Genomic DNA, 21,552 nt, shown 5'->3' on the forward strand with positions numbered 1-21,552 from the left:
CACCCAACACGGATGGGAGCGCTCGGGAGAGGTGGCCTTTGGCCCCTCAACGGGGAGGCGGTCCTGTCTAAGGAGAGGCCGCCGGAAGGAAAGGAAAGGCGGTCAAGGCCCCTTCCTGTGTAGGAGGGGTTACAGCCCCCTCCTGGGGAATTTCCCGGGGCCAGTGACGTCTGCGACGGCAGATGTGGTAAGTTGTGTGGGGTTTGGGGGGAGGTCTACGCTACCTTCTAGATACTCACACGAGTCCTCGAACGACCTTTAAGTGGCGTCGAGTTTATTGGGGCCCCCCGTCAAGTCAAGGGAAATTGGTAGTTGCACTTGAGGTACGCCTCAGTGCTGTCGCCCCTCCCAAGTGGGGGGGGGGTATTTCTGGTTAGGGATCTTGACACCGGTTACGACCTTGCCGTTGGCCCTTAAACGTTAGGATGTACAATTTCAATATTTCAAGAAAATGTCTTGTAGGTCGTTAGTTCGGCTAGGAGAACCTCTGTATTAGAGAATCTGTTAAGGTTAGCCAAACATCGCAATGTGGTAATGAAATTGTACATTAATATGAAACTGTTTTTGTTTTAATAAATACGGCCGGGGAGGGTCACTCCCTCCCTCTTCCAAAAACTTCAAGAACTGTTTCCGGTTTCCCTCCTTTGGGGATTGTGTTGAGAGGGGGTGGCGGGTATCTCAGCCATATGTGTTTATGTGGGTTGCGTTAAGGGTTATGCGCTAGTGTGAGGGTTGTCTTATTCATTGAAAGTAATTACATGTAATGTAAATGGTTTTCCGAATGCACAGAAAAGAGGAGCAATGTTGAATTGGATAGCTTCTTTTACCCGTAGGTGATTTTTCTTCAAGAAACCCAATTGAAATCCAATTTCCCCCAACAATTGGAAAGAGGCGAATCCACCATTTTTTCGAATTAATTCTCAGATCATTCAGCAGTGTCTCTGGTTATATACTTACCCTCCCCGAAAAAACATAACCGCAGATGGTATTTTGATAAAGCACTCGTCTTGGATCAAAACTAGATCACTGAAACTCGTGATTTTATACAATGGTTTTATGAGAGAAATATTAATACAGCATCAGGTTTATGGTTTAGGAAGCTTTTAAAGCCACATTTGAGGGTAGGGTGGTTGCATAAAGAGCAAATCTCTATAAAATCAGGCAGGAGAGGATCCAGGGGCGTCAGAATGCTTTGGATCGAACAAGGTCAGAATTTAGGTCTAAACCCTCAGGGAACTCTGAGGAAGAAATTACAAGGCAGGACTTATTAAAGGCAAGGGAGAAATTAAAAATGTGTTTTACTCTGGAAGAGATCTGGGGCAGTAATGCATTTAAACAAAAGGTGTATGAAGAAAGTCAACATATAGGCAAATTCTTAGCACAGGCAACGAAAATGCAGCAGAGTAGGCAACTAATTCCTCAAATAAGGGACCCCAATACCACTAATCTGATTACCAACAAAGACAGTATTGGCAAGTTCTTCGTGTCACATTTTAAGAAAATATTTGACGAGACCCAGCTAGTAAACACCCAGGCCCCTCAGGACTATTTCAGCTCAGTCCAACTACCTTTGGTTGCTGAGGACTAGTGAACCAATTACAGCTCTGGTTGAACCAAGTACAGCTACAGAATTCAGGGATACTATAAAAGAAATGGACAGTGGTAATGATGGGTTACCAATCAAGGTTTACAAAATGTTTATAGATGCACTTTCCCCCATGCTAGTGTCTTTGTATAATCAGATTATGGATGGCTTTTCTCTGTCCCTGATAGATTTACGGAAGCAGTCATGATTACTATCTTGAAGGATAAGGATCCAATCGATCTAAGTTCCTTTCGTCCAATTAGTCTAACCTGGACTACAAGCTTTTTATGAAAATTTGGGCACAGAGGACTTCAGGATGTACGCATCATTTGATACATGCGGACCAAAAAGGGGTTTTGCCTGGCAGATCAATGGCGGTGAGTATCTTTTATTTGATTCAAGCTATTGACTATTTTTCTGCCAGAAAGGACAGCGCAGCTATTTTAATGATGGACGCAGAAAAGGCATTCGTTCTAGTTGATTGGCAGGCCCTTTTTTTAATCCTTCAGAAGTTTGGCTTTCCTCCCCGCCTGATAGAGATGCTAAGGAGAATCTATATGGGGCCATCTGCGAAAATAATTATAAACGCAGAGCAGGCGGGAGAAGTCTTGATAAGACGGAGGACGAGGCAGATTTGTCCCCTTTCGTCCCCTTTCCCCCCCTTTTATTCTTGCTTTTTATCGAGACACTGGCAACAAAGATCTGAGCTAATATGTCAATCTTGGCTCCTCTACCAGGTATGTCTAAAATCAAGCTCTTTGCAGACACTCTGATTTTATAATCTGAACCCAGAGAGGGCAAATATCCCGCTGGCACTAGGGGAAATTCAAGCTTTTACAAGGTCAATCAGTCCAAAACAGAGCTTCTCCTATCCAATTCACTAGAGGCCAATCTTCCTGAAGGGCTAGAAGATCAGCCATTAAGACCTATTAGATATCTGTGCCTTTTTGTCACAGCAGATTTTTCTTAACTGTTCCATTTAAATTACATTAAAACGCTCAATAGAATCAAAAATCTTTTAGAAAAATGGCCGCTTTGACTTCTGACAATAGTAGGCCGAGTCTCTCTAGTGAAAATGTCAATCCTTCCCCTGCTGATATTTCTGTTTATAAATCTTCCGTGCATTTCCTCACCTATCTACCTACTACCAAGTTGCTTTGGGTAGTTTACTAACACAGTTGGGGGTTCCTGCCTCGAAATTCGATAACTTTTTACTGAATCTGATGCTAATAGAAAGTGCAATTAAGCTACCAGCATTTCTGTGCACAGCAAAGCTACCCAAAAGAACAAGGTATAAGGTGAATACAATTGCTAACTGTATACAACAGTTTCATAAAGCTTACAACATTCCATTGTGCCACACATTTACTCCCCTTAAAGACTGCTAGTTGTGGGGGCTCCAGGTTCCACAAAATCTACAGATGAAGACAACAAGGACCCCCTGGGTAGTATATAGACTCCTAGGGCAGGGTAGCAACAGGTGTGAGAAACTTCCTAGGATGTCTAAGTGGACAGTGTGAACAATCAGGTAAGGTCAGAGGTCAACAAGGAATAATCGAAAGATTAACAATGTTTATAAAAAATATATATTTTTAATGAGTATTCTTTAAAAATCATATTGTGTATGACCAAGGGGTCAAACCATATGATAAAGATAAAAAGTATTTCAGTTACATACAATTAAACCAACATCTAATATCAAACTTAAATACAATGAAATTCATACACAAAAAATATATGCAATAAATCCAATAAAAAAAGCATAAAAAACTCGACGCGCGTTTCAGCAGTGAACCGCCTTCTTCAGGAGACACAGTAAATCCTGAAAATATATATGTAAACAAGAGAGAGATACAAATTAAAACATATTCCATATATATTCTTTTTTTCTCTTTATTTTCTACCATTTCATATACAGTTGTTACTCGCATGCTAAACAAACACATGTTACACACTATCAATTTATCAATAACGACATTCCTAACTGGCTATCTGACCTTATGCCACAATTTGTTCACTCAATGCCAATAATTAGCATGATGAACTTCAACGACTGTACAGTATCTGACTGAGCAGGAACTGATCACGGATAGATCATATGACCAAAGCCCTTATAATTAATAACAGAAGAACAGAAATGATAATCTTTTCATTAATAGTCATATGTGTATTATAGTCAATAAATTGTCATTTCGTCATCTCATCAGTGGAGATTGTAGAAAGGTGGCAGATCCACTACTTATATAATATTGCAAAGAAAATGATAAGACAGACTCTCGATACAAGGTGAAGTACTTACAACATTAAATGCTCTATCCATGCAGTAAAAATGATGGAAGGTGAAATCCTCTGTAATGTATGATAAGTTTAGTTTGGATAGATGATGTAGGTAACCTGATAGTAAAACAGAGGAGGGACCGTCACTGATGGGGGGATAATAATTATGCTAAATACATTCAAAGTAAAGCAACATGGGTCATATATAATGTACAAGACATGTGGAAAGCCCTGCAATTTCATGAGGTAAATAATAATCTGTCTGGCAGAGAGCAAAGGAAAAATACACTTTGGGAGTACTTGGAGGTAGTGACACATTTTATTACCGATCGTTTTAAGGTAGCTATGATTATATAATTACCTGATCTTCACAGTGATATTCTATAAGTAGAATTTGTTGTTAGGATTAAACAATTTCTTGAACAGAGGCAGCAAGCTCATTCCTGTTCCAGATGTAGCTGTTGTCTAGTTTCCATGTAGATTCTAACGGCTGATAGATGTGTGAAAGCAGGCGATACGGGGAAAGAAAAGAGAATATCGGGCAGAAACTGATTAATGTTATACCTATATTCATATATATGGTGGAAGATAAAATTCAACCTGATTATGGTTTTATATTAGAGTATATAATGTCAATACCTAAATATTCCCAAATTGAGCCGGTGCTGCATATAGCGTAGGGATAGATTACTCTAAAAAACGTTGCTAGCAGGAAGGCTGGTGAAATAAGAAAGAACACAAAATATATATCTAATATGCGAAAAAAAGACATACATTTGCCAGTTGTTGCAAACAGTTTGATTGTTGCAAGTTATACCCATTCACTAAGATTCTATAGCGGAGAAACCCGCTAGACTTCTATATTACCTGCAGAATACACATGAAGAGAATGGTAACAGTCTTGTTACATAACGCCCGATGTTAATGGATACAAATCACAGGAACTGGACGTCTCTGTAAGTTGGAGACATAATTAAGGGTCAGTTCCATATGGATCTGATTCCTTAGTGAACAATTCTGCATGCACCCAGGAACCCGGATTTCTTACCTAAAATAAAAAGACACTATGTGGGCAGCAGGATGGTGCTGCTCCAACGTTGGGGACTCAAAACCAATACATACGGCGTCTCTGTAAGATGGAGACACAGTTGGGAATCTGTTTACAATAAATCTGATTCCATGTTAAACGCATCTCAAGGCGCCCAGCAAACCGGGATTCTTACCTAAAATCTGAATGCGATATGTGGGCAGCAAGGTGGTGCTACTCCGGCGTTGAGGGATCACAACAAAGTAAAACGACGTCTCTGAAAAATCGAGACACCATTGGCAGTCAGTTTAAAGTAAAACTAATTACATGATGAACCGATCTACAAGCGCCTATCAAGCCGGGATTCTTACCTGGAATAAAGGGACGATATGCGGACAGCAGGGTGGTGCTGCTCCGACGCTCCGACGATCAAAACAAAGTAAAACGACGTCTCTGGAAAATAGAGACACCATTGGCGGTCAGTTCAAAGTAAAACTGATTCCATGATGAACAGATCTACACGCTCCCATCAAGCCGGGATTCTTACCTGGAATCAGAGGACGATATGCGGACAGCAGGGTGGTGCTGCTCCGACGCTCGTAGTGTGGGGACCCGACCTCCACATAGAAAGAAAGTGACTGTCAGGTGATAGGTAGCCCATTTAAGGCAAATATTGGCGCGAAATCGCCGGCATTGCTACCGCTGCTGATACACTAAAAGAAGGACTACTAGACAGATAAATGTTATCAGCGCGCCCCAATCTAAGATGGCGCCCGAACTTTACCGTTTGTCAATCATTAGTAAGAAACCTGACAAGTCTCAAGTGAAAACAAATCTCCATTTAATAGGTGATGAAACTGTTGCAAGTCCAGATATCATTAGGCACATCTTGGAGATGTCTTCAACGATATTACACGGACTACTGGAGAAATAGAAGTTACCAGTGTGTCCCAATCTAAGATGGCGCCCGAATCTTTCCGATTTATAATCATTGTCGAGTAAACCAATGTAACTCAACAGAACAGAAGGCAACTCCCTATTTGATGGATAGTGTAACTGCTGCAGAACCGAATATTATCAGGCACAACAGTGGGATATTTGCAATGATGAAATATTTGCAACGCTCATACATGAATTTTAAATTACCTGGATCGTGCAATAATATTGATTATTATTATCATCGGATGTATGTCCATGATATAAACATACAACCATCTATAGAAATGGGGAACTCGTTCAAAAGATAAATATCTTATTGCATACATTTGTCATCACTAAGGAGGGATATCTATATGTCCCTTTTCAAAGATGGCGCTAAAAGGCGCTCGAGTGATCATTCTAACGAGGAGATCGTCTCCATATAAGATGCTTAAGTGTCAAAGGAAACTAGTATATATAAAAATTCAGCCTACCCAACAGTTACAAGAATTTATAGTTTGATGGCAGATTCACTAGGTAATGCCATCGCCAACTGATTTAAAGATAAATCACAGTCAGGCATTAAATGATGGCATTCTCCCAAGGAATTTCGGCATTGAGGCCCTTCTTGAAAGTTCCCAGGGAGAAGATCCAGAAGACCTCCCTCTTCTTCCTGACTTGATCACCACCTTTGTTATTGGGGAGCCTAATTTTTTCTAAGATTCGCCATTTAAAGTCATCTGGGGCGTGGCCATTTTCATTAAAATGCTTCACTAGAGGGGCTAGTTGTTTATTCGTACGAATAGCTGACCTGTGTTCAGTAAGTCTGGTTTGGACCGATCTTGATGTTTCACCTACATAGCCAAGCTGGCATGGGCACAAAATAAAATAAATACAGTTCATGGTTTTGCAGTTCCACATGTCCTGGGCAACAGTATGACAGCCATTATGTTCAAAAGACTCACCTTCGATGATATTACCGCAGGATTTACATGATGAGCATTTGACAGTGCCTCTAACAGGGAAGTTGTTACTAATAGATCTTTGTACAAATTCTGATGGAGCATTATTTGTCGTAAAACGTGAGTGTACTATAAGATCCTTAAGATTCTTATTTCTCCTATGGGCAAAGATAGGTTTGTCTAGTTTCTCACTGGTGGGATTAGAATTAAGGATATGCCAGTTCGAGTTGACAATGTGTCTGACTGTATTGTCCAAAGTAGAGTGCTTAGTGACACACACCAGTTGATCATTGGTGGCTGGTGGTTTTGTTCTCAACAGGTGGTCGCGATCGTAAAATCTTGCTCGCTTATACGAGTCTCTTATCAGCCTATGTGGGTAGCCTCTATTTAGGAATTTCTGTCGCATCTTGTTTGCCTGGATATCAAAATCAGCTAAATTCGAACAATTTCTCCTGACTCGGAGAAATTGGGAAAATGGGATACTCTCTCTTTGGCTCCGCGGGTGGAAACTTTTAAAATGAAGCAAAGTATTTCTCGCTGTGGATTTGATAAACAGGTCAACAATGAGTTTATTATTTTGATTCTTGACAGTCACTTTCTTTCTATGTGGAGGTCGGGTCCCCACACTACGAGCGTCGGAGCAGCACCACCCTGCTGTCCGCATATCGTCCTCTGATTCCAGGTAAGAATCCCGGCTTGATGGGCGCGTGTAGATCTGTTCATCATGGAATCAGTTTTACTTTGAACTGACCGCCAATGGTGTCTCTATTTTCCAGAGACGTCGTTTTACTTTGTTTTGATCGTCGGAGCGTCGGAGCAGCACCACCCTGCTGTCCGCATATCGTCCCTTTATTCCAGGTAAGAATCCCGGCTTGATAGGCGCTTGTAGATCGGTTCATCATGTAATTAGTTTTACTTTAAACTGACTGCCAATGGTGTCTCGATTTTTCAGAGACGTCGTTTTACTTTGTTGTGATCCCTCAACGCCGGAGTAGCACCACCTTGCTGCCCACATATCGCATTCAGATTTTAGGTAAGAATCCCGGTTTGCTGGGCGCCTTGAGATGCGTTTAACATGGAATCAGATTTATTGTAAACAGATTCCCAACTGTGTCTCCATCTTACAGAGACGCCGTATGTATTGGTTTTGAGTCCCCAACGTTGGAGCAGCACCATCCTGCTGCCCACATAGTGTCTTTTTATTTTAGGTAAGAAATCCGGGTTCCTGGGTGCATGCAGAATTGTTCACTAAGGAATCAGATCCATATGGAACTGACCCTTAATTATGTCTCCAACTTACAGAGACGTCCAGTTCCTGTGATTTGTATCCATTAACATCGGGCGTTATGTAACAAGACTGTTACCATTCTCTTCATGTGTATTCTGCAGGTAATATAGAAGTCTAGCGGGTTTCTCCGCTATAGAATCTTAGTGAATGGGTATAACTTGCAACAATCAAACTGTTTGCAACAACTGGCAAATGTATGTCTTTTTTTCGCATATTAGATATATATTTTGTGTTCTTTCTTATTTCACCAGCCTTCCTGCTAGCAACGTTTTTTAGAGTAATCTATCCCTACGCTATATGCAGCACCGGCTCAATTTGGAAATATTTAGGTATTGACATTATATACTCTAATATAAAACCATAATCAGGTTGAATTTTATCTTCCACCATATATATGAATATAGGTATAACATTAATCAGTTTCTGCCCGATATTCTCTTTTCTTTCCCCGTATCGCCTGCTTTCACACATCTATCAGCCGTTAGAATCTACATGGAAACTAGACAACAGCTACATCTGGAACAGGAATGAGCTTGCTGCCTCTGTTCAAGAAATTGTTTAATCCTAACAACAAATTCTACTTATAGAATATCACTGTGAAGATCAGGTAATTATATAATCATAGCTACCTTAAAACGATCGGTAATAAAATGTGTCACTACCTCCAAGTACTCCCAAAGTGTATTTTTCCTTTGCTCTCTGCCAGACAGATTATTATTTACCTCATGAAATTGCAGGGCTTTCCACATGTCTTGTACATTATATATGACCCATGTTGCTTTACTTTGAATGTATTTAGCATAATTATTATCCCCCCATCAGTGACGGTCCCTCCTCTGTTTTACTATCAGGTTACCTACATCATCTATCCAAACTAAACTTATCATACATTACAGAGGATTTCACCTTCCATCATTTTTACTGCATGGATAGAGCATTTAATGTTGTAAGTACTTCACCTTGTATCGAGAGTCTGTCTTATCATTTTCTTTGCAATATTATATAAGTAGTGGATCTGCCACCTTTCTACAATCTCCACTGATGAGATGACGAAATGACAATTTATTGACTATAATACACATATGACTATTAATGAAAAGATTATCATTTCTATTCTTCTGTTATTAATTATAAGGGCTTTGGTCATATGATCTATCCGTGATCAGTTCCTGCTCAGTCAGATACTGTACAGTCGTTGAAGTTCATCATGCTAATTATTGGCATTGAGTGAACAAATTGTGGCATAAGGTCAGATAGCCAGTTAGGAATGTCGTTATTGATAAATTGATAGTGTGTAACATGTGTTTGTTTAGCATGCGAGTAACAACTGTATATGAAATGGTAGAAAATAAAGAGAAAAAAAGAATATATATGGAATATGTTTTAATTTGTATCTCTCTCTTGTTTACATATATATTTTCAGGATTTACTGTGTCTCCTGAAGAAGGCGGTTCACTGCCGAAACGCGCGTCGAGTTTTTTATGCTTTTTTTATTGGATTTATTGCATATATTTTTTGTGTATGAATTTCATTGTATTTAAGTTTGATATTAGATGTTGGTTTAATTGTATGTAACTGAAATACTTTTTATCTTTATCATATGGTTTGACCCCTTGGTCATACACAATATGATTTTTAAAGAATACTCATTAAAAATATATATTTTTTATAAACATTGTTAATCTTTCGATTATTCCTTGTTGACCTCTGACCTTATCTTCCACAAAATCTACTGCAGTCCTATAATAGGCTAGGATTTTGTAAACTGGGAGATTTCCACAATGGCACCAATTTTATATCATGGGAGGTATTCGCATTGCATTGTGTACCTCAGATGTGTGATCTCTGGTTAAGTTTTAGACAGATAATTTGTTTCCTCACAAACAAGTATAAAATATTCAACGAGAGGAAAAGAAGTATTCTGAAAGCAGCCCTAGAGTTGAATTTAAGAGGTTTTGGTAATTGGTACAGTTTATTACAACAGGGCTCGAACTAGAATCTCATTCAGAAAATGCTTTTAAAAATTGCTCAGTAAACTAACTGCTGGTTCACTATCAAGGAATGGCAACAAGGGTGCGAATTTGGGAATAATGCATTGAGGGCAGTGAATTTTAAGAGGATGTCCTTACTTTCAAGGCGGTTGGTCAATCATACACCCCCTCAGACTACACAAATGGTTTCCTGCACTTTCAAACAAATGTTTTATATGTAACTGTGTGGGGGCAGGCGATTGGACGCACATATTTTTTACATGTCACAAACTATGTCATTTCTGGGAAGAGGTGTTCAGGTTTATTAGTAATTGTATGTCACCGCTTGCCCTTTTTGGCTTTTCCCACGCAACTAGCCAGCTGTCAAAATATAGGCAATATTTAGTCTTTGCTGCTATTGCAGTAGCTAGATCTCTGGTGTTGCAAAACTGGAGATCTCAGAAGGTGGCTACAGTGGGACAATGGCTCTCCAAGTTGGCCCAGACCTACAAATTTGAAGAGGTATATGCAAAAAGGATAGGGGGCTTCATAGATTTAAGATAACTTGGGAGGGCTATGCTCGGATTGCATGTGCAGATGAGAATGTGTAAGACATGCTCCGCTTGGGTAACGAAGGGACATGGGACTTCTTTTCTTTCCCTTTTTTCTGTGTTCATTTTATTATCAAAATGTAATCTTTATTATCGTGTTGTTGGTTTTCCCAGTTTATGTGGACCTCCATGGAGTTCCGTAATCATAAATAAAATTGATAGATTGTGAATGATGGGCTCTATTCCATTGCCTCAGCTAAGGAGTCATCCAACCTTAACTGAAAATGCCTTTCAGTCCAGCGCACCACAGAACACTACATACCTTTAAATAAAATCACCCCTGTGAACTGCCATTGAGTCAACTCCCATTTTAGAGCCTCTCCTGCTACGGTCCTTCACATGGACTCAAAAACAGATGAAGCAGAATGTACCAAAAATAGGTCAAGAAGCAACACTGTGTTCTGCAGGAGTTTGCCCCTACGAGCAGGGCACCAAGAAAGCTTAGCAAACACTTTATTTTTTTTTTTAAGTATTTTTATTGAAGACGTTTTTTTCCCTTTTTTTACATACAGGGCACGGCAAAGTATTACTGAAACAAGACATATCATATACTAAGAGATAAAGGGTAAAAGGAGAGAGAAAAAAAATAAATAAAGAAAAAAGAAAAAAGAAAAGGAAGTAGAGAAGAGTGCAGAATTTTAAAGTTCAAACAAAATTGCAAAATTTCCCCCCAGCTAGGTAAGCATCATCATACATAAATACAAATTAGACAGTGCAATGTACATTAGCCAAATATATTATTCAAGCCTTTCAATCCATACTCTCTTCTTTCCAGCGAGTGATGGGATCCCAAATCTGTTTCCCAGTTTTCCTTCCCTTTTTCCCTTTCCTTGCATAGATCTCAATCTCCAAATTATATATTGATAGTAATTTAGCAAGCCATTGATGGAATGACGGTGGTAAAGGATCCAGCCATGCAGATGCAATACAGAGTCTCATAACTGACATAGCTAAAAATAGAAAGGATTCCCCTTCGCCCTGATGTTGACCCTCCTCCTCTTTTACCCCCAAAAGAATTATTGAGGGGGTTAGGGGAATATTTGTTCCTAATACTTGATTTAAGAAACCCTCTATGTCTTTTATGAGTAACTGCAGGTGAGGACATGTTGCAAATACATGTATTAGGTCTGCATCTGAGTTTCCACATCTAAAACAATTGGTTCCTGCTGTTCCACCCCATTGGGCTATCTTTGCAGGCATATGGTATAAGTGGTATAGTGTTTTGTAGTGTTGCGCCTGAAGAGGCGCTGAACATAACAGTGTATACCCCATTTCCAAAGACATATAAAAACTTTCCTCCCTGACTTCCAAACTACCTTTCCATTTATTTGCCCATTTTTCGATATCATCCTCCTTTGAATTTAATAACTCAGCATAGAATCTCTTTATGGTACAATCCTCGCCTGCTTCAATCACTTCCATGATTGCATTTTTACTAAATCCTGACGAGCCACCTTTTTTGCTATGCAGAAAGCTCCTTATTTGTAAGTACTTAAAAAATTGCCTTTTGTCTATTGCATACTTGGCTTGTAGTTCGGAAAACTGGTAGACCCCTTGCTGTCCCAGAAAGTCTCCTATCCTTCTGATTCCTTTTCTTTCCCATTCTGCAAGTATAGTTCCAGAAGCTACTTCCACAGGTAGGTTTGGATTTCCTTTCAGTCTAGTGTATGAATTATACCGCCCCAACCCGAATCTTTTAGTGAAAGCTTTCCAGACAGTGTAAGTCGCTAGGAGCGTTTTAAACCGTGTCCTTTTGAAATAACTGGATTCGGTATATTTTAGGAATACATTCTCTGCTTCTGGGCCCAATAGCAAGCCATAAATTGCTAATGATCCCAACTCGTTCCATCCTTCAGATTCTCCCCCCCCCCACCAAACCAACCATATTTTGCAGAGCTGCTGACCAATAATAGAGCTTTAAATCTGGCAGTGCCTACCCACCCCTTTCCCGTGGAAGTGTCATAAACCTAAGTGCTCTCCTGGTTTTCCCTTTTGCCCATATAAATCTGTTAGTCATATCTTCTATCTTCTTGAACAGTTTAGCCTCGAATAATAAAGGTATTGCTCTAAAAAAGTAAAGAAACTTAGGTAAAACCAGCATCTTTACTACGTTTGTTCGTCCCACAATTGATGGATGTAAGTTATCTAGTCTATCCAGGTCCCTCCGTAGTTTATTGATTAAGGGTGTTACATTCTTTTCCACTAAGCAGTCTAAATCAGCTGATATAGACACTCCCAGATATGTACCTGCCTGAGCAACTCGGCTATCTGTACACGTAGTATAGTGATTTTTAATTATCTGGGTCTTATTGGTGTTAAGTTTATAGCCCGAAATTTCTCCAAACTTCGAAGCCTCGATTTCCACTTGGGCAATAGCCTCCGTTGGTGTTGGTGTGATTACTGCAACGTCATCAGCGTACGCTAGTATTTTACAATGACCAGTTCGTGTGGGTAATGGTTTTATTAGATCACACATCTCTATTCTCCGAATTAGTGGATCCATGTACATTGCAAATAACAGTGGGGAGCAGGGGCAGCCTTGCCTCGTACCTTTCCTTATCTGGAATTGTGTTGTAGTCCCCGCATTCACTCGCACAGAGGCCACAGGGTCTACATATAACGCCTGGATTGCTTTAATAAACCTTTTTTTAACTCCTGATCTTTCGAGGGTATGCCACAGATAGTCCCAGGAAACCCGGTCGAATGCTTTTTCCGCATCTAGTAACATAATCGCCATTGGGTCCCCTGAGACTACTGGGGCGTCAAATAGGGTTATTACCTTGCGCGTATGATGGGTGGTGCTCCTTCCAGGTATAAAACCATGTGGGTTCTTACTCACCACCCTATCTATTATCTTGGCATATCTTGTTGCTAGTACTTTAGAAAAGATTTTAGTATCCGTGTTCATCAAGGTAATGGGCCTATTATGACCCCGGTTCTTCCGAAGGCTTCCCTTTTTTTAAAATTATCACTATTTCAGCCCCCCCCATGACCCAGGTATTGATTTACCTATTTGTGCCTGTTGCATTGTCCTGATTATATCGGCTTCTAAGATGCCCCAGAATATTTTGTAAAACTCTATTGGTATCTGATCTGGGCCTGCAGCTTTTCCAGAGGGGAGATTCGAAATAGCATTTTTAATTTCTTCCCCCTGAAAAGCTTCCTCTAAAGTATCTGCCTCTTCATCCGTAAATCTAGTCACCAGGATTTCCTGTAGATAATCTCTGATTTTAGTAACATCTCCCCTTATCGGTTCCTCATATAACTTCTCATAAAAATTTCTGAAAACTTCCCTTATCTCCCCTGACTCTGTGTGAATCCTACCAGAGGTATCCCTGATCTCCCTCACAGTACCTAACGCTTCTTGCTGCCTTGTTCGAACAGCTAAGGTTCTACCCACTGTTTCACAAAATTCGTGAAAATTTTCTCTTTTTGCTGTATATAGTTTTGCAGCTTTTCTGGCGATGTCCCCATCAGCGTCCCCTTTCACTTTTAAAAGTTCCAAGATTGCATTATCTAATGGGGTACCGCTCACTGTACACTCCTCTAGTTTCTCTTCAGCCTTGAGTACTGCCTTTGCAAGTTCCATATTTCTCATCTGCTCCTGTTTTCGCTTATAAGAGTTAAAGCTCAGGGTCTCCCCCCGGACCCCCGCTTTAAAAGCATCCCATACTACCCCTACAGTAGAACTATCTCTATTATTCTCGAAAAATTCTTTAATCCATACTTTCATGTAATCCATGTATTTTTCTTCCTGCAATAATCCTCTTTCAAAAGTCCACTGTCTTTGCTCTCGAATATTTGCCAGTTTTGTTATTGTAAGGATTAGGGGATTGTGATCACTTAAGATCCGTGGGAGTCTTTCTATTCTTGATTCCGATAAAAGTGCATTTGAGACAAAAAAAGAATCCAATCTTACACAAATTTTATGTGGGGCCGAATAGTATGTGTAGCCCTTGTTTCCTACCCTTCTTTTCCCCCAGACATCAGATAGAGGATTATTTACCACTAATCCCTGTAGGGCATGACATACGCGTCTCTTTCTACCAGAATATTTACCAAATGAGCCTAAGCCTAGACCATCAGCACCATTGATATTCAGGTCCCCTGCCATAATGATTCTGGGAGCCCAAGTAGCCAGCTCCACGTCTAAAAATTGGAAAATCTCCGGGTCATCCTCGGTCGACCTGTATACAGTTATCAGCGTGGTCCACTCCCCATCTATCATACATTCAACCATTGCCCACCTGCTCCATTGGTCTTGTGCCTTTTTTCTCAGGAGCAAATTTTTATTCCTGGATAGTATAGCTACTCCCCTTTTTTGACACTTTGCTGTGAACTTACTAATACCTGAAAGCCCAATTGTTTCAAATAAAATTCTTGCGAGGTCATAACATGTGTCTCCTGTAACAAAATAAAATCCACATTCATTTGTCTTAATAACACTGACACTTTTAGCCTTTTCTGAGCATCATTTAACCCGCACACATTCCATGTTACATATCTAGTGCCCATGAGTAGTTCATTATTTTGCTACCATATAGATTCATATGCTTATACAGTTTATTTCTTATTTCCGTATTTCCCGTTTTCTCACATCTGTACCCCTCACCCAGTAAACTTTTCCTTCCTTTCATCCCCAAATCTCTTGTCTTGTCTCCTTTTTCCCCCACCTCTGCCTCTGTGAATGATTCTATTGTTTGCTGCCGTACCGTGCCCTGAGCTCCCCCTCCCCCTCCCTCCCCCCCCCCCCCCCCCCCCACCCCTGACCCCCCACCCACCCCTACTGGCAAACAGGTCAATGTTGACCTGTCTGACAGCCGAGTTCCCCCAGGAAGCCTCTCCCCTGCCACTCTCCCATAGTCTCAGTATCCTTTTATTTAACCTGCTTTGTCGGGATTATTTATCCATACTGCTCCCTCCCTCACTCGCTTACTCTGGCTTCTCCATTTCATTTTTTCTTTTTTTGCGTCACATAAGCAGTTTGTCTTATAGCTGCAGCCCTGTCATTTTGCGCTTTCCCATCTCTTTGTGCCTTCCCCTCTTTTAGATAAGTCAGGTATTCCTGTGCCACTATTTCCAAAAAGAAGATCCTGAATTGGCCATTAAAGCCAACTTTGAGTCGACAGGGGAACATCAAGTATACCTCACATCCCACATTCTGGAAGGGTGTTATGAACTGCCTCATTCGCCACCTTCTCTCCACAGTAGTGTGGCAAAAGTCTGGACGAGCAAAGAATATTATGTCCTTATATGAACGCTTAGCCGTTGGCTTTGCCTTGCTGATTACTTCCTTTCTTAGTAAGAAATTTCCCACATATACTAGAATGGCCCTTGATTTGGTGCTTGTGGTTTTTTTTTGCGTCAAAGGAAACCTGTGTGCACGTTGCACCTCCTTATCCCAATCCCATTTATCCATCTCTGGGAAAGCTCCTCTCAACAATTCCACAGTAAAGGCACGTACATCCGCCCCCTCCTTCCCTTCCTCAATCCCAAGCAGTCTTATGTTGTTGCGCCTCTGTCTATTCCCGAAATCTTCGAGCTTCCACAACACGTCTGATGATATTTTCTCTTGTTCATCTCTGTACTCCTGTAATTTTACGACTTCATCCTCTACTTTGCCTGTCCTCTCCTCCACCTCCACCAGTCTGCCAGCCATTTCCGCATACATTTTATCAACCTTGCGTATAGTCCCTTGTATTTTTTTATTTGCTTGCTTAGCTCTTTGGCTCTCCCGTCGAGCCTCCCCCTGAATCTGCTTTAGGGTTGAAAACAAGAGATCGAAGCTTGCTGCGTAGTCTTTCTCCTGTGTCTGGGCCTGAGCTTGCGATTTATTTAATTGTTCAGAGCCACCAACTGCACCCTCCTGGTACAGCTGTGAGGTGGCTGCATAATCCCAATCCAGTTTTTTAGCCACACCTGCTTGTATTATGCTCCCACGTTTCTTTGCTCTTCTACGGGTCCTTCCCTTGGTTCTACTTGGCTTACTCACTAAGTTTCGCTTTAGTACAGTATTATGTTCTGACTCTGATTCAGTATCTAGCTCTGAAGTATCTATCTGTGATGCCTCCGAGCCACTTTCCGTGGGTGATGATGTGTCATCTAAATCAGCAGATAAATTATGACTTGAGTCTGACTCTTCGGCCTCAACCTCTTCCTCATTATCCTCCTTGTCATCATCATTCCCAGTAAAAAAGCAGTCATCACTAGGTGAGCCAGTAGCTGCAAGCATATATTCAATCCTGTTGTTAATACTCCCCTTATCCACACCCTTAGTCCTTACTTGAGAGTCATCTGGAACACCCTCAGAGATATTATTGTTAATGCCATTTTTAGCCTTACTCGTTTTATCCTCTGAGATATCTACAGAGTTATCTCCTGGGTCAGTTATGGTAGGCATATCTACTATCTCCTTATTACCGGGAGATAGCTGTGTCATTTCAGCTGTTAAAGTGCTCTCAATCACTTGGCTACCCCCCTCTTGCTCCTTACCCGCTTGGGCTTGAGTATTATGCGTTGCTACTGTCGATAGCGGCATAGCCTCGGGAAGGGCTTCTCCTGCGATTATATTGACACGTGGCTCTGTTTCGCCCATTACATCTCTTACATCACCGAGCACTGTGTTTGCCTTTGTTAACACGGCCGTACGCTCCAGACCTGTCACCGCCTCTATAGATTCCTTTCTACTTTGTTTTTCCCCAGACTCTAGAACTGCAGCCCCGTTCACAAATTCCAGGGATGACTCCTTGCCTGCCGTCGACCCGCTGCTGATTCCCGCCGCGTCGTGTCGTTCTTCCCTCTGACACATCTCAGCTGCCGCTCTGGATTGCTCCTCGCTCCTCGCTTCATTGACGTCATCCTCCAAGCCCCTCGCAGCCTCTAATCGCTCAGCCTCGGTTACATCTTGCAATCCGGACAGCTGCTCTGTAACACCTTCTGGACCATTACAGCCACTCAGTCCGGCAGCATTCGCGTTCGCTAGAGCATCCCCAGCGCTCTCAGCACCGGGAATGACTCGAACAGAGTCGGCTGCCGCAGGGTAGCTTCCCTCGAGGATTCAGAGCCAGCATCAGCGCATTTCCTAAGTCCCTTTCTAATGAATTCTTTCTTTTTCTTCTTTTCTGCTTCTTTATCTTGCTTTCTCTTTTCCGTGGCAGCCAGTTTCTCTTCTTCACGGATCTTGGCAGCCTCCCTCCGCAAATGGGCTCTATGTCGCGCCTTCACCCTTGCATTTGGTGGAATCTCAGCATCACTTGTTCGCAGATCTTCATCCTCGCTTTCGGCCATATCCTTGCCTGTCCTCATCACTTTTGGAGGTATGAGTCGCCTCCCAACACGCCAAGTATTCTGGAGTCGCTGTAGCGCCTCTTCAATTACCGCTCCAACTGTCTGCCAGAGGGTATATGGCTCTCTCTTGTAGCTAGCAGAGGATTGTATAATGGGCCACTCGATAAAATCAAACCAGCTAAGCAAGTCCTTGAACATGCCGCTGTGAAGTGTCTCAGCAATCCGTTTTTTTGGCTGCAACCTGATTAATTTCGTGATTCTGCTGCATGTTGCATAAGATATAGCATATTGCTCTGTTCTCCTTATCAAATCCAAGTTCCCAGCGTTTCACCACGGGAGAGTGGTCGGGTGCTGCTGCCTCCTACGGTCTGTCGGCGGCCATCTTGCCTCCGTCCGACTAGCAAACACTTTAAAAGAAGAACGATTTAGATTTTGAACACATGACGGACTAACAACTCAAAGGGAGGATTAATATTTATCAAAAATAGACATTCCGCCAAGAACCTATTCTTGGATATGTTGCTAAATGCCTAATGGAGATACATCCCAAATATATATAAATAGTCTCTTATGGTAGCTGCAACTGCTGATGTACATTTTAGGTGCTCACTACAACTTGTGGAAGACACAAATGATTACATAAATTTGCTCGTCTGTACTTACAAATTAACCCCTATCAAAAGGGCTTCAAAGGTTTACATTCCACAGAAATACGTTTCAGGGACCAATGTTCAAGAACCAAGTGATTTGCATTTCTTAAACTGTGTGATACTGCTAAGTGCCACAACTGTATTCCTTTATGACCGAGGTGACTACCACTCATCAAGGCAGGGGGCATAAAAATAGCACGTCAAAATGTCATTAGGTAATCTTATAAAAATAAATGCAACAAGTAATTCCCCACCCCTCCTCAAGCGCCTTGAGACCCTCTGGGTATGTAGTGCGCTATATAAATTCTCTGACTTGACTTGACTTGACTATTCCTAAACTTACCGGCACATGCTCTGGCTTTGGTCTTGGCAGATCTGGTTGCTTGAGACATTGGACGGACCTTGACCATGGGATGAATACTGGAGAGAGCATCACGAGCTGGAGGGTGAAAGTGTAACAGTCGTTTTGGATTACAATTTATATGAACTTTCCATAATAATAATTCCACAAGAAAACCATTTCTTCTATACTTATCCCACAGGTTACGTTATACATATTTAATTGTACTAAATAAAATAATCTTCCCAGTTTTAAAAAAAGGCTAATAAACTGACATATAATTAAGTTACTGGCAGCAAGTTTGTGGAATAATGGTCAGAAAATTATGAAAAGGTGCCAAACTGATTGCATGTCACCGTGTAAGCACTTTTCTTCATAAGTATTTTTATTAACTTGATTTTCATAGCATTTCAATAACATTGGAACCTTAAACACACACACACACACGCACACACGCACGCACGCACGCACACTGCTGGCACTCGACCCTTCACCTCTCACCCTCCCGCCCATCTGATTCCTTCCTCCACTCAACTCTGACTCCACCCACAGAGTAGGACTCCGCCTAACAAGAAAACAGTTTTGATCATACCAACGATCTAAAATCCTTACATTACGGACATATATGCGTAGGAGGAACTGCCACCATATTGATACCTAATACTAACACATTTTAATATATGTTTTGCTCTTTACTCCTCATAGAAAACTGATCATAATTATTGACTTCAAAGTCAAGCGGTCTAAAAAATCCCCATTTTCAACCTTATAATTTTGTCAGGTAATGGATGTCTGGAAAAGCCACATATATTCTTGTGCTTTTAATATAGCACAAACTGCAAAATTCTAATGATTCAGGATTTTACGAAATAGACATGTCAGATGGCCTGATCTGTGGAGGGTAGTTGCACTTCCAGATGTTTGGCAGCCCTCCATACCACCACTACAAATGAGGCACTTTCTTCCAGTGGTGGCCCATACAGCGAGTCGAGCACTGTCTCCGGGGATTCATTCAGAATCTTTATTTCATGCATAGTTACTTAAAACCATTGCAATAGTATTACATGAAATACAAAAATAAATTAACAATTTCATCAGTGCGATTATCTAGATAAAACTAAATTTAAAACCCCTTACTGGGAACAACTTTTCCAGTCAGTCCGAGTTAGTTGTAGGCATTATGAGGGACTTTGAGTGTCTTGCTGCTATGTCTCAGGGGAGGTTTAAAGACATTGGCATTTTGAAAATCAAAGTATAAGGAACCATCATTGTAAAGAGAAGGGGAAGAGGACGTCCTCATCATCATCATCATCATCATCATCATCATCATCATCAACATCAGTGGTGCACCCTGCCCTGGCGCAGAATCACAATCAAAAGGACGCCTCTTCTAGATAGCTGGAATATGGTAGAGGCACAGAATAAGAGCCAGGATGCATGACAATGGGTTGCGCTTTCGTAATATCATAGCATGACATTGGTCGTGCTCGAGCCTACATCAGTTCGGGATTGAAATTTCCGTCTGCACTAAATCATCCTCTGGCATCAGTGGTGTCAGCACCAGTATCTGGGGGGCAGGCCAGAGTGGGCGTCTATAACGGAGTCAGTAGGGGGCCTGTAATGTGTTCTAAGGGGACAGACAGCACCAGGAAGCGACCAGGTGGTGGGAACCTGACTGCAGGCCACACTAGTTCAGTGTGGCCCAAAGGCGCACAAGAAGGAGCCAGAAGCACACTGACAATTGTGCAGAATAGCCTTGTTGAAGGCCTCGATCTGCTGCGTGGTCAACAATGGACCAGGAACCTAGGGGTGCTTTGGGACCAACTAAGTAATCAGTTCCGTGGCAAGTGATCTCAATGGAGTGCGACCTAGATCTTGACAATCTCACAGGGAGAGTGGCAGAATGAGGTCGAGTCACGCTTTGCTTTCTTCTGTTTGTGCTTAGTCTGCTACTCTCCAAGTTGAAAGCAGTGAGATCACAGGAGAGGCCCCCGCCACGGCCGAGAATGGGCACCCAACTTGGAGCGGGAGGAGGATTTGCATTGAGAAAGAGACTTCTTTTGCATTTGGCAACATACAGCTTCGCCTCCCAGTCGCTAATCGTCTACGGGTGCAATAGAACACACATGTCACATGACTTTGAACCATGCCCGGACCCAGGCACCGAAGGCACTGCTACCGGCAACTGAGTACTGCAGTCGCTGCACTACTTGAAGTCGGTTGTTTTCAATGGTGACATTGATTGCTCCCATGCACACTGTAAAAAAAAACGTTTTAGGAGTCATCGGAAGACCCATGAAGTAGGGAGCAGAGCTCTAGATCCGCGTACGAAAGCGCAGAAAGAACTGACGTCTGTGCACGTCTATATGTGGCTCCACTCAGTCACCTTCAGGATATTATGAAACGAGTGCAGGGCTGCACAATGCCATCTAGTGGCGCACAGCAGCACTGCTTCAAAACACTCCAGATCCAGGCTGGGGCATATTTGAAGGTGAGGAATGTGCGGTTGAAGCATCCTTCAGAAACACAATCTCACTTTGGTGCAAAAGGATAAATAAGGCTCACATTTCACCATAAAAAACTGGTAGAAACTGTATTCAATCAAATATGATTGGTCTTTAAACCCTTACTTGGTGT

General features: G+C 41.6%; 1 protein-coding gene across 1 annotated transcript in view; it reads right to left on the reverse strand.

Moving 5' to 3' along the window:
• R3HCC1L (R3H domain and coiled-coil containing 1 like) overlaps nt 1-21,552 on the reverse strand; it is a 359,134-nt gene that overhangs the window by 94,283 nt on the left and 243,299 nt on the right. Inside the window, exon 6 of the mRNA XM_086922609.1 lies at nt 18,919-19,014. Within this exon, the coding sequence (XP_086778735.1) occupies nt 18,919-19,014 (96 nt within the window). The remainder of the gene's footprint in view (nt 1-18,918; nt 19,015-21,552) is intronic.

The sequence above is a fragment of the Lissotriton vulgaris genome, chromosome 5, assembly GCF_964263255.1.
Source record: "Lissotriton vulgaris chromosome 5, aLisVul1.2, whole genome shotgun sequence".
NCBI classification, from domain to species: Eukaryota; Metazoa; Chordata; class Amphibia; order Caudata; family Salamandridae; genus Lissotriton; species Lissotriton vulgaris.